This window comes from Vespula pensylvanica, chromosome 3 (assembly GCF_014466175.1).
Source record: "Vespula pensylvanica isolate Volc-1 chromosome 3, ASM1446617v1, whole genome shotgun sequence".
Lineage (NCBI taxonomy): Eukaryota > Metazoa > Arthropoda > Insecta > Hymenoptera > Vespidae > Vespula > Vespula pensylvanica.
In genome coordinates, this window is record NC_057687.1 from 2,762,230 (window position 1) to 2,777,229 (window position 15,000).

Sequence of the window (15,000 nt, forward strand, 5' to 3'; positions counted from 1 at the left end):
TTGTTATTGTTATTGTTATTGTTATTGTTATTGTTATTGTTATTGTTATTGTTACGATTGGTATTCTTATTCTTATTCTTATATTCTCCATGTATTTCCTTTCATAAATGTGCCTTGTATCTGGTACGAAATGGTGAATCACTGTTCTTTATGGTTGTTTGTTTATATAGTATTTACTTTTGTAAAAAAAATATTGTTTATGTAGAATCTTTTTATGATTGTAACCCCACATGTGTCCAGGATGATACTGATTTCTGTAATTGTATGTTTAGATGTAATTGTAATGTACGAATGTATTGATGAATGTTGTCTGGCATAACTTCGGTTGATAATACGATGGGAATTATTTCAACTTTTTCTTAATGCCATAATTCTCTGATTTCCTTAGCGAGTTGTATGTATTATTTTTCTATCTTCTTTCCTATTTTCTTCTATATGTTTGATGTATTAGGTATGGATATTTCTTTTTATTGTGTTATTTTCTTGTTTCTGAATTAATGTGATGTCCGATTTATTCTATAGTCTTGTTTCGTTGATTATTTTATTCCAATATATTGTGTATCATTATTATTATAATTATGATGATAATTATAATCATAATTTGAGAATGTTCTCAAAAATCATCATACATTTGTATACGAAATATTAACAGATTATTTATAATAATAATAATAGTAATAATAACAATAATAATAGTAATAATATTAATAGTAATAATAATAATAATAATAATATTATTATTATTATTATTATTATTATTATTATTATTATTATTATTATTATTATTATTATTATTATTAATAGTAGTAGTAGTAGTAGAAGTAATATTATAATAATTGAACGAAATATAGAATATTTTAATCGAATTTGTCTTCATTCATTTAAACTTTAAGACAAATTTAAATAAGCGTGCGAAAGCTGACGAAACACGAAAATTTCAAATACGTTTATGAATTAAAAACATTTTAATCTCATTAGTATCACTACAGTACGATTCTTTTCTTTTTCTTCTTCTTGTTTTTATTATTATTATTCTTATTATTATTATTACTATTATCATTATATTATTATTATTATCATCATCATCATTATCATATTATTATTATTATTATTATTATTATTATTATTATTATTATTATTATTATTATTATTATTATTATTATTATTACTATTAACATTGTCTCGAGTATTGTTAGTATTAATTTGGAGACTGGTATTATTCATCTTTATTAATGAAGCGTTCCTTTTAATCGTGCGAACTAATGATACGATTCCAATAAAATTTGGTGTATCTCCTCTCTCTCTCTCTCTCTCCCTCTTTCACTCTCACTTTCTCTCTCTCTCTCTTCTTTTTTTCCTTTCACGTGACGATAAAAATGTCTTTGTCCGTTCGAGAGAAACGCGCTCAATCGCGCGTCAAATTCCGAGCATCACGAAGAGGGGAAAAGACGTTGCGCTCTTTACGAACTGGCAGACAGATGAATATCGAGCACGCTCGATAGGAAAAAAGTATTCCTTTTAATAACCATTAATCTTAACGACGCGCGCTTGGAGATACGATTATGTCGGAGACGATCGAGTAAGAAGAAAGGACGCAAATAAGAAAGAGAGAGAGAGAGAGAGAGAAAGAAAGAGACAGAGGAAATGAAAGAATTCGTCGTGCTTAACGACGCGCGAGCAAACATATTTGTACTTTCTTTTTATTTCAGTCTTCGTCGAAGGAGGATCGTGAGTAGCTCGTGCTACTCGATACATCGAAGTAGTACTCGAAACCGACAACGACCGATAACGAGAAACGCGACGGATGAATATTTGCACTCTCTTATTTCTCTCTCTCTCTTTCTTTCCCTTTCTCTCTCTCTCTCTCTCTCTCTCTTTCTCTCTCTCTTTTTCATTTTGTATTCGTTTTCTTGGAAATTCGGTAAGAACTCAAGCAGTCCGTGGTACTCGATACGTCGAGTGGTACTCGACCGATAACGAAGAGCAATGTACGAATCCTTCCGCGTCTCGTCCTTGGGTGTCCTCTTCCCAATTAAACGTAGTTAATATATGCATCGAGTTCGTGTCTTGTGGCAAAAGTTCCAGGAGAGGCTATAAGGATAAGACGACGTTGGCCAAGGGTTTGCTTCAAGATGAGAAGTCTCCTCTCACATAGAAACACGAATCGCTATAGCACTTTCGAAGGGAGCCACAAAATCCTCGGTGTCAATTCTCAAAGCAATCTGCTCATGCAGATTAGGAGGACCCATACTCTCTTACTACTTGTCTTCCTATCGTCTATATATTGAGATTAATCGAGCCGAAGCACTTTTCCCGTCGCAAGAATTAGCATCGTTGCTTTGATACGTATTATACTTACACAGATCCCGTAGGGAAGGAAATAAAGGACCTTGGTGGAACCTTTCTAACTAACTACGCAACGCCGTCTATTCGTCCATCTATTTCGTTCTATAAATTTCAATTTCGACTCGTTTTCTGAAGAAAATCAGAATCCACATTACGGTGTCTACTATCGTAAACGACATAGGCAAATATGTATGTATGAAAATAAGCTTGAAATCCTATAGGACAATATACCGGGATGGCTGGCTCGATTATTTTTTTTTCTTCTTCTTTTCTCTTTCCTCTTTTCTCTTTTCTCTTTTTTATCTTCATCTTCTAAACTACATATATATATACGTACGTGTATGTATACGTGTATACGATTATACGTGTATGTAGGTGTGTCGACTAGGATCAAAATCGTCTCTTCTTCTTGAGAGCAATTCCGAGCTCGTGGGCTATTATAACACGATAAAAGTAAATCGGTAAGGTATAAAACACAAGCATGCACCACCGTAGCATAAACGAGCTATGGAGAAGCACATGGCGAGATCGTCAAGGCCACAAAGTACGCGAGGTACGTTGCTAGGAGGGCTGCTTGTTGGTCTCTTATGGTCAGGATTACCCTGTCGAAAGTGGGAAAGGGGGTCCTGTTCACTCCCCCTTGACCGACGCATTTAGAACACACAATAACTCTCTAATCCTAAAGGCGCACCCTGCGTTAGGGCCTTCCCCCCCTCCCTGTCTCTCTCTCTCTCTCTCTCTCTCTCTCTTTCTCTTTCTCTTTCTCTCTCTTTCTAGAATACAGTTAGGCGTAGATGAAAAATGTCAAAATCGGGAAAACCACTAAACCGTGACAGTTCGATACATTTTAAATGCGTTCCGGCGCATTTGTGGAATACGATAAACAGCCACTGTATCCAACGTGCTATCGCACTACCAATATGTCCCGTTATTTATTGAGAGATTTATGGAATAAACGAGTAGCATCGCTTTGCTTCTACGAAATCTCCCCTACACGTTTCCTTTTTTGCTTATTAATGCTTGGCTATTCGATGGATAGAGAAATCGATAGTACCATGATTTCGATCTCACCCGATTATCATCCATTCAATGATGAAAAATAAAAAAGCCATGGTTTCTTTTTCTTTCTTTTTTCCTTTTCTTCCCCGCGACAACAAGTCGCGAGAAACAAGTACGCGATATCCTTTCGTTGATTTAACCCGATGCGTAGCTAGGGTGTCGAGTAGATCCTAATAAAAGATCCTAGCAGGCTTATCGAATCTCGAAGTTGCGGTACCGTCGAGTGTTCGTCGCCCGTAGCCATTTCCACCCCTCCGTCAACCTTCGACCCATTATCCTAACCTTCCCTTAGGTATTATCTCAGGATATCTCAAAACCATCCACGGAAGATCCGATCGAAAATGTTATTATTAGCTTAAAGGCTTCTGCGACGAAAAACCGAAAAGACTGTCGATCTTCTAAATTTCTTTTGGAATTCTTAGAATGAACAAACAAAAAATTAATAAATAAATAAACAAAAAGAGAAGGAAGGACGAAAATAAATGCTAGATGAAAGAAAAGAAGAAAGATAGAAAAAGAAAAAGAAAAACGTGACGAACCTCGAAAAAATCAATAATGAAGTTCGCGGATAGGCCAGTCTATGTTCAAAACGAGGGAAAAGAAAAAAGAAAGAGAGGGAGAAAGAGAGAGGAAGAGAAAGAGAGAGGAAGAGAAAGAGAGATAAAGCACTAGGGTTGGTGGAATTCCTTTATATACTTCCATCTGTATGAGATTCTCTTTCACGGAGCACCGATTTAAAACGCCTTTTAAGAGACGATCTTAGGGATCGGAATTGTGCCGAACTGAATCCTCGAACTCACTTTCTCTCTCTCTCTCTCTCTCTCTCTCTATATATATATATATATATATATATATATATATATATTTCTATACGTATACTATGCTCTGCCCTTCGATCCTGTTCCATTAGTTGCATTCCGACTTACTTTTCCGCTTTATAAAGTACTTCGATTCATGCGTATGCAATGAATCTCGATCGAGCACGTCATTAAAGGAAGGTATATTAAAATCCGTCGACATGTTGATAAAACCTATACGTAATTGTCCCTCCTTTATACTTTGTCGTGCGTTCTCCGAGAGAATGACGTTACAAGTAACGATAGCGTGGAGATAGCAATTCCGTCGACAGAAACTCGCGAAAGGTGGAAACGAATCAACGGGAAAAGAAAAAAAAGAAGAATTAATATTGAAAGATAAAGATTATCGAACGAATCTCGTGTGATCGAAAAAATTGTCTAAATCAATTATAAATTTTTCTTTATAATCATAATATAATTAAATACAAGATAGATTTTATTATTAGTTGTATATGTCACGAATTGGATCCTCTCATAATTATTCATTTAAAATTAATTTCCATAATAACTGAGAGAAATGTTTTTTAATGAAATTAAGCTGAAGTTTATCTGAAAGGATTTAAATGAAGCATATCGTATGAAAACAAGAAACGGATGATGATAATTACTTGAGATAAAAAATTTTCCTGACAAATAATAATACTTTAAGATCGTAGATGTTGAAGAAAGCAGATGAAGTTCGAAAGCAGACGAAAAGGATGGGTCCTCGACCTCTTGAATCTTTCTTTCTCTCTCTCTCTCTCTCTCTCTCTCTCTCTCTTTATTTTTTTCTTTCTCTGAGAGTGGACGAAAACGGCCCTCTCGGCCCACCTTGAACCGCGGCAAATGAAGCAGCGCGCAATCCACAAAAGGCAGCCGGCACACACGGTCGAAGAGGCCCGGTAACTCATTCGGGAAACAAAAGCATTCGTTTCGACACATTATAATACAACGACTCTCCCGGCTGGTAGGTAGGTAGGTAGTGCCTATACTCCGGAACGATTTCGAATCTCTTCGGCACTGCTCTGCAATTCCTTTCTTACGCTTACAAATTCTTTTCCTTTTACATAATTACCCTCTCAACGCCGAATATTTACGTACATGAACGCGATTTACACCCTTCATTCTCGCACGAATACGTCGAAGATGTAGCCGACGACAACGACGACGACGACGACGACGACGACGACGACGACGACGACGACGAGTCGAAAAATTATCATTGCAAATGACTGATACATAGTCCTTTTTCTTCTTCTTCTTCTTCGTCTTCTTCTTCGTCTTCGTCTTCGTTTTCGTCTTTCACTTGCTCTTATTTTTATTCTTTTTAATTCTGACGAGATGAAATGAAAATTTTCGAGGATAACTTTAAACCTGTTAAGAATAGTGGGAGATATAAGAATAAGAATAAAAAGAAAACGAAAAAAGATAAAGATAAAAGAAAAAGAAGTGAAACGATTCGATCGGGTCCGAATATCCGATCGTTATTATTTCTCTATACCTCCTGCGAAATCATAGAGGTTCGCGCGAGCCGACAAAAAGTTAATTGTCGAGACGCGCAATAATTACTTCGGAGCCGGCCCACTTGCGGTTTCACTCGTAACTATCGGACGCGCGAATCTCTTTTGATCGTCCTTTATAAACGTTGGTTCGTTGCCACCGCTTTAACTTGTAAAGTTTCTTCCCGTCTTTGTAACGGTTACTACATACATATACTACATACACATAGCTACAGAAGAAACATGCGAGAAAAAGCGTGAGCAAATTCGGACATTGTATTACAAGTCTCAGATTCAAGAAGAAAGAGAAAAGAGAAAAGAGAAAAGAGAAAAAAGGGGAAAAAAGAAGAGAAAAAGGGAATCAAAGCAACATAAAAAGGACACACATGCAACGGGATTGATTGGCTTAGCAAAGAGTAAAGCATACCTTTCGAAAGCGTAGTGTCTCTCCTCAAATCTGTAACAACACAAACAAGCTTCGTCACAATGGCTCAACGACAGGAAGGTCATTGGATCGCAAGAAGAAAGCAGTTCGAGAGCCTGGGCTCGTTTTATAAACTAGTTTTGGCAAGGGCTCGAGAGCGAACGAGACCAAAGAGGAAAAGGTTGAGAATGAGGAGGAGTAAGGGTAGGTCGAGAGAGGAAAGAAGAGAAGAGGAGAAAGAATCGCGAAGATTATTTTCAACCTATAGAGAAAGATAGAAGGAGAGAAAGAGAGAGGGAGAGAGAGATAGAGAGAGATGGGTAGTTTGGCGCACATAGGTAGTTATGTCTATAAGCAGACATTATCATCGCCGTGGCGTAGGTAGGCGGACAGGTAGAGCTAATTTTCGAACCCCGTATTATAGTTCCCGAATCAACTTCTCCATAGTATAATAAGCAATTTCATGACGTACGCTCGCAATTATATTAAGATTAGATAAGATCAACCACTTAGTTTACAGGTACATTCAAAAGATACCGACTGGTCGATCTTAGGAAAACGCGATAGTAGGTAGAGTTAACGTTACTCGGTCGGTTAAACGGATGGTCCATGTTGAAATTAAAAGGACACCGATGATCCCCGTGATCCTTGCGATACGATCAACCATCGGATTTTGGACATTGGGTTTCTTTATCGCGTACCAACGAACTTCGGATTCTACCTCCGTATAAATAATACGGGGAGTGGAGTTAGAGCTGGCAGCATATTTAAAGGTAATATTATTTGCTCCTAAACGGGATTTCTTCTTACGTCGCGATCGAGAAGTCAGCTTTGCGGGCGTTTTTCCGTTGGCAGTCGCGAAGCGACCGCGGAGCCTGGAATGCCGACCACCGGGATAAAAACCGAATCAAATATCTACCGTTCGGCGAGTCCACTCGACTAATGAAAATGCCCGTTGTTACTCTCCCTGGGTTTTGCGTTAAGGGATTTTCAGCGACAGTATCTCGATCACGCGCAGTATTTTACTCTCGGGATTCGAGTAAAAAGAGCCGTTTCTGTATCTCTCCTCGTACGTACGTACTTACGTACCTACGTACGTAACTTGGTTGAACATTGACGATACTTACTCCCTATACTCGTAATATCATACATCTTTCTTAAAAGTTCAAATCGATCGGTACGGTTTTAATTAACGTATTGTATTAATTGAACTTTAATGAGCCTACGTAGTTATTATATTTATATAATAACCCTAGCCGATATTTCAGGACGATGAACTTAACATTGTTCGAATTCGGATACATGAACGATAAAGACGAGAGCAGGTTGATTGGGTCAACCGGTAGGACGAGGGCACCGAATGGAACGATTTCCATCCTGGCCACAAAGGGTATACACGATCGAGGGGTCCATCGCGGAAGAAGAAGAAGAAGAAGAAAAAGAAGAAGCAGGCGTCGAGTCGGACGTTTTCGATCGGCTTCGTTTGGGATTCGATTCAGAACGGTTCTCCGGGATTCGCATTTGAGTTAGACTCACGTTCTGCCGCAGCACGTGACCCAGCTGCTCGAGAGGAATCCCACGTATCCATGACGTCACTCCATTTCTCTCTCTCTCTCTCTCTCTCTCTCTCTCTCTCTCTCTCTCTCTCTCTTTCTTTCTTTCTCTCGCTACCGTGAACAACCTGCCCGCGGCCGATAGGAATACAAGACTTCTGTCTAGTCACTGACTTATTAGGAATTCCGAGCAACCCACGTGCAGAAATTCGGCGGTCTGCTCTGGGCAGCCACGTGCGCTCGGTGGATGCACGTTCTTCTAATTTGCGAGACGTCTACGGACTACTTAAAACCTGCTCGACCTGTTTAGTCTCTGACCTTAGTTTCGATCTACGTCACTCACAACTCGCGTTACTCTCCAATCAACCTTTAATGCCCTCCGCGAGTCACGAAAATCGTTCTGAATGATAGAAAAAAAAAAAGAAAAAAAAGGGAAGAAAGATGGAAAAAGAAAAAAGAAGAAAGACAGATAGAATTCGACCACGATTTATTTTTCTATCTTTCTTTTTTTTCATTTCCTTTCTTTTCTTTTCTCTTTTTTTTTCATATCCTTCGGAGAGCTTCGGGGGATTAGTCGAGTTTCGTCGGTACGTATCTACAACGTAATCGCTCCGAGTCGTGCCACGGTTGTAACTCATCGTCGTAACAAAAAGCAGAGCGAACTCCCGCAACGCCGTGTGCACCAGCAACGAGACAACCTGGCCTAGCGCATAATTCCTCTGTACGCGATCGTGCGTAAGGTGGCGCGAGCATTAAATCACCGATCCAGAATAATAACTCTTTGAGAGCTTTCTCGAACTCGCGGCGTGATAATTCAAGATGATGGATATCGAGAATCTGAATAACTCGCATAATCCTTTCTTTATATCATCGGGCTATCGGGTGAGACAAGATTTGCGAGCCTGGCACCCCACGGGGTTTTCGTACTTATGACCTTTTTCATACTTTCCTGAGTATCTCCATCTCTCTCTCTCTCTCTCTCTCTGTCCCTCTCCCTCTCCCTTTTTTCTCAACGTTCGTACAATAATCTAGTTAACCTGATATTCCGTACGAAACTCTGCATCATTGGAAATAGATCCTTTTTCATAATACAAAATAATTATTTAATGTTTTTCCAACATCATTATACGTTATAGTTGTTATTTTTTTTTTTGTTTGTATTTATCGAATTCACTTATTTTATCAATACAAACATCATGGAATAATAAATTCTTTTTATTCCTTTTCTATTTCTTTTTATCTCTCTCTTCATCTTGATCCTCTTATGATAATCAATTTATCCTTATATTCCATACGAAATTCTTTCTCCGTATTCGTCATTGAAATAAATTCTTTAGTCATATCGATGAAAATTATTCGATATAATTATTCAGTTTTCTTCGAACAAATGATAATCTTAAATAATAATTTATCTGTCACATTACTTTCGCGTCGTTACCCTTTTCTTTTTCTTTTTCATTTCTTTTTTTTTGTTTTTATATTTATTGGACTTATGTCATGGTATAATAAACCTCTAATAAACTTCCTTTTTAGTCCTCTATCATTCTCTTTCTTTTTATTACTTTGCAATACATACGAAGGACGAAGGCAAGGAAACCGTCCTTACTTCTGTATAAAATACTCTACGTAGGCCCATACAAGGCGTGACGAGTGTAATTTCGGATAGAGCGAATCGATCGAGATTCGATTCCCGATCGATCGATCGATCTTGCCAAGACAGAAAGAGAGTAAGAGGAAAAGAAAGAAAAAAAAGAGAGAGAGAAAGAGAGAAACAGAAAGAGAGAGAAAGAGAGAAAGAGAAAGAGAAAAAGAAAGAGAGAGAGAGAAAGAGAGAGAAAGAAAAAGAGAAAAAAAGAAAGAGAAAGAGAAAAAGAGAAAGAGAGAGGAATAGAACCGTGTCGAAGAAAAGGCGCGTAGCGAAGCGCACGGAGCGAGCTTCGCGTAGGCGTACAGTTAGAGGAGAAGAAAGCGCATGGTACGGATGATCGGCTACCATACCATATCTCGACCGATTCGTCTCGGAGTCCGAGTGAGCGTAGAAAAGGAGCGTAAAGAAGGAGCGTAAAGAGAGAGAGAGAGAGAGAGAGAGAGAGAGAGAGAAAGAGAGCATGGCATCGACACAATTCCCTTTCTCGATCATTTCGAAGTTCGCTTGAAACAACGAACATCGATAATACTATATCTAACGAATAAAAAAGTTTTCCAAATGTTCCAAATAAAATTTTAGATAAACGAAAATATAATACAGATATACATTTGCAGTAAGTAGATATGAGATATTTGTTACATACAATGAAGATATATAAAACAGAATTGTTCATATATTAAATATGTTCTATTTGTTATAATACTCGAAATAACTAAGAAAAAGAGATATATTTTTTTTTCTTTGATAAATATTAATATTGCATGTTTTTTCTTCTTTTGTAAATATTAATGGTTTCATCCATGAATGAATTATTGTTTAGAAGATGTAATTACAATGTTTCATATATAGTTTGATTATGTTATTTCAAGAAAAACAAGGAATAGATACATTTACCATAAATTTATTTAAAAAGATAATTATAGAGGAACTTCTAATATTAATTTAAGAAGCATCATTAATTTTATATATGTATATATATATATATATATTTACATATTTATTTACGAATTTATATAATTATATATATATATATATATATATATATATATATATATATATATATTATGATTCAATTGATGTTATTAAACGATGAATCTCTCACGATACTAAATTCGTTAAATTTGATACGATGTGAAAGATTAACGTTAACAGTATCGATAAATACAGAAGAAATATCGACACCTTCAGCCATCGGAAGTCCCAAGACGAGTTCGAGTGACGTTGGACCGCGAGTCCGCGAGAGTGAACACAATGCGCCGAGAACGACGGAACGCATTAATATTAATAGTCCTGCGAGAAGGGTGTCCCCTTTGCCATGAGCCTTCACCACGAGCAGCACACGCTGCTAACGGTCAAAGAGACGAACAGTCGAAGAGGACGCCGCTGAAGAAGAATCTCCTCGTTGAAAGGAAGCTACATGCATGCCTCCGGTTTTCTTCAGCGTACACCTGCGGCCATTAATTTCTCATAGCGGGGAATCTCTTTCCTCCCACAAATTTCCCATGCAACCAAATTTTCCTTTCTGTATCTTATGTCATCTCTCTCTCTTTCTCTCTCTCTCTCTTTCTCTCTCTCTATCTATCTCTATCTCTCTTTCTCTCTCTTTATCCACGAATCTGTTCTAAGTGAAATATTGAAAATCAATATGAAATATTAATATGTATCATAAGTAGTAAAGATCTGTCAAACCAATAATAATTTTCTCATTTTCTTCAGTTATTTATTTATTTATTTATTCATTTATTGACTTGATTTATTTATTAAATTATATCAGTTTTATCAGTTTATTCGTACGTAATTTATCAGTTTATTCGTAACGTAAATAATGAAGTAATTTGTGAAAATTTTCTGAATTTAAAAGCTACGTCCGATCAATTGCTTATTATTTCATTAGCAAAAAAATATCAGCATGTATGCGTAAGTGTTTAATGAAAATGCATGATACAAGTAATGATATCTCTCTACAAGCAAATAACAAGTCAATGATGACAGCTTTTTCATTTTATTTAACGATAATGTAAATAATGATGTCTGTAAGACACTTTGAATTAAAAGCTTCCCACACACGGTACGCAAACACGCACTCACACGCGAAGAATTTAATATTTATTACTTTATAATAATTCGATCTAATGGACATTTAATATCTATCTGAATCGAGAATCATTTATCTTTTATCAGATCACACTTTCACTTATTATTATTCATAAATAACTATATCGACAAAAAATTACCATGCTATTATATAGTTATCATTACTGGATCAGATTGTTTTTTACACATATTATTTATTTTACTAAAACATTATTTTATCGCTTATGATGACACCTCGATGTAGTATAAACAGAAACGGATACGTATGATTAACAGAAAGGGAAACTCGGTCACAGAAAGGATATCCCCACTAACGCCATTAATGATCGCAGATATACTTATGTAAGTATGTATAGACAGAAAGAACCGAAGCAAAATTATTCAACAAATTATTGGTTAGACAAATCGAAGCTTTATTTATCACTTCAAAGAGATACGTGCCCGTGCTTCGATGCAATTTGATTGTATTATTCAATCTTCCACTTTAAATCGATATATCGAGTAATAAATATTCGATTGTCATCTAGAATTGATGTTATACGTATTGTACATACACTTACACATACATATCTATAAAATGAAACGTTTTTATAATTAAATTTCTCAGATCAGCTCGAATCAATACGTTCTGCGATAGTTTCGTTCATTTCTCCATTCGTATGTTTCTTTTATGATACCAAAGAATGATTCTCGATCTGGTCGTTGATCATCGTCGTTCTTAACGAGCATCTCGTAGTCGCACGACAGACATGTATCTACAAGGCGGCATCTTCGCACAGCGGGGGAAACAAAGAACTTGACTTATTCTTCTGTGGGACTAAAAACTAAAGCAGGAGATAGAAAGACACACACACACACAAACATACATATATATATATATATATATATATATATATATATATATATATATAGCATTCATCTGATCGTACAATCTTCATGTAACTTATGTGATCATTTTGAATTAATCTCAATAAATATAATATATCGCGTATATATTTACGTATACAAAGTGAGAAAAGATGAACGAGATAAAATTATTTGTAAAATCGACATGTCTTCGAACGATCAAACACGAAATTTCTAAAGAGAGAGAGAAAGAGACAGGGAGAGAGAGAGAGAGAGAGAAGATAAAGAAAAAAGAGATATAAAAAGAGAAAGAGAGAGAGAGAGAGAGAAAAGTTTAGAGAGAACGTTCGAATGCTTGGGATAAAATAAAGCGAGTTAGGCGAAAGGTCGAAGTTTCGCTCGGTCGCTTGACCTCGGCCGGTAATAAGAATAAATGTGATTCTATTACGGGTTCAATTGTTACGGCTGCGGATATAGGCCGATTTCGATGGAGGACGAGGGACAGATGATCGGGAGCGATAACGTAAAACCCCCCTTTTAAGACGGTTTTACCTGCCACGTTGTACCCTCGAAAGAACGATATCATCTTGTGCTGACTAGATGTTATAAAATATGTTGATAATCTTATGAAAAAAAAATTCATTTAAAAATTCATTTAAAAATTCATTTCAAAATTTATAAAACAATCGTGTTTGTATATATATAATAATATTTATATAAAATATATATATACGTATAAATCCCTTTTGACGTTTCGCGTTATCGTATCAGCGAATTAACATTATCCTCGTGATCACGTGACAATTTGTCGTTTACGAATGAGGATTCACAATGTACTCACCGTGCGTTGACGGAAGTAGGATTCCCGACGTCGTCCAGGGACGGTTTCCTAGAACGAAACCACGAATGAAATTCGTTATTGATCGTCTGCAATTGCATCGTTGCTCGATGTTGTTTATACGCGATGCACAAGTTCGGCGTTTGCCACGTTCCGTTATATGCCTCTACCGTGTCCATGATCGATCTCTTGTTTCTTTCTTTCTTTCACTTTCTCTCTCTCTCTCTCTCTCTCTCTTTCTCTGTATTTTTTCTTCTCTCTTTCGAAGTTCTTCTTTATCTCTCTTTTTTTACCAACAAAGATTAAACACCGATAAACAAAAATTTCTCATAATGTCCACAATTTCACTATCCTTTCGTACGACGATCTTTCGAGCTTCCATCTAACTACGAGAGAAGACACGCACTTTTTCTTTGAATGCATCGTGATCGGGAAAAGAAAAGAAAAGAAAAAAAGAAAAGAATAAAAAGTGAAAAAGAAAAAACAAGAAAGCAGAAAAAGAGAAAAATAAAAAAGACAACGTCGAAGTTTCGATAAAAGTTGGAACATTCGAGAGGACGCGGGTCGAGAACACTGGCATGTGTAGTGCTTAAGTGTCATCGAGCGAAGGCGCGTGTCGGCCTCGTGCTCGCGCTTCGAACCTTCTTCCACCCTTCGTGAAACGTCCCCTCTCTCCGAACTTTCCGGCGAATTGACGTTGCGCGCGCCCCTCGAAAGTCAGCCTACTCGTGTTCGGACTCGTGTTCACTCATGATCCTGCCCTTAACCACACGCTTTAACATAAAAGAAAACCGCGAGATCGTGTGGCGAGTCGGTCACCGTTCGTCTTAACAACCAATTCTAATCCTGTTCTTTACGGTTTTTCTTTCGAATGACGTTATCGCTAGGTCGAAGAGATCAAGAGGAAGAGAAACCAGAAGAGCTCTCCGTCTTCATTTAACTCGGAACGCGAGTCCCGTGACGGCAATAAAACTCCCTTACCACCATCTACGAAGTATCTTTATCTGTGCGTGCAATATATACGTGTACACCACCGCCGACAATGTCCCTCTGATTTTCTAACTCTCCCGGTCTCCCGAAACTCGTAGCGTTTGCCTTGGTAAAAGGGGATCATCGATTAAAACCCAATGGGATTATACCCTCTGATTTTCTAAGGGAAGAGATCGGAGTCTACACCACAGATAGTAAACTCACGCTTTACACTTTCGTTTCATTCCATTTTGCTTGCCTTATAGCGAGCTCTTGTCCATGGTAATCGCTGAGCCGAGTGACTAATGATTATCGATTACCCGTCCTGAACAGAGAGGAAGAGAAGACATCGAAGATCGAGCGAGAAAAGAGATTCATTTGCAATGTCTTGGATTTCGAAGTAACGTTGAAAAGTTGTGTTGGGTGATTATTAAAGAGAAAGACGGAGAAAAAGGGAGATAGAGATAGGGATAGAGAGGAAGAGAGAAAAGAGAGAGAAAGAGAGAAATACTTTTCCAACGAGAGAAAAAGTGAAGCGTAGCCCGGTTACACGAGATCTTATATTGCCTTAACAGGCAACTAGCCAGACCGGTAAGCATCTATGTACCTACTCTCGGCCTCGTCTAAAGTCAAACTCACGGAGTACTGCTTTTACAACGAGACTTCTTATGGTACGCTATTACTATGACAGCACGATGACACTCATTGCCACTCGAATAAGTTCTACTTCGACGTTCGTGTTCTCCTAGATCGATCGATCGACTTTCCAAAATCATAGGTATTAGCTCGCAAGTAGATTCACGTAAGCAATCCTCGTTCTCTAAGAAATCTTGAAACATATTATACAGGTGTGAGAGTCTTCAGAAGCGAGAAGTTACAAAAGGGGAC

General features: G+C 37.3%; 1 protein-coding gene across 4 annotated transcripts in view; it reads right to left on the bottom strand.

Moving 5' to 3' along the window:
• Positions 1-15,000, bottom strand: part of LOC122627571 (protein trachealess) — an 88,167-nt gene that overhangs the window by 55,156 nt on the left and 18,011 nt on the right. The window contains exons 3-4 of one of the 4 annotated variants that reach the window (XM_043808778.1): positions 13,147-13,194; positions 6,168-6,197 (exon numbers count right to left, since the gene is read on the bottom strand). The exons of 1 other annotated variant lie outside the window; for it this stretch is intronic. In XM_043808778.1, the coding sequence (XP_043664713.1) occupies positions 6,168-6,197; positions 13,147-13,194 (78 nt within the window). The remainder of the gene's footprint in view (positions 1-6,167; positions 6,198-13,146; positions 13,195-15,000) is intronic. 2 more of the 4 variants (XM_043808780.1, XM_043808779.1) reach the window with 2 other exon arrangements.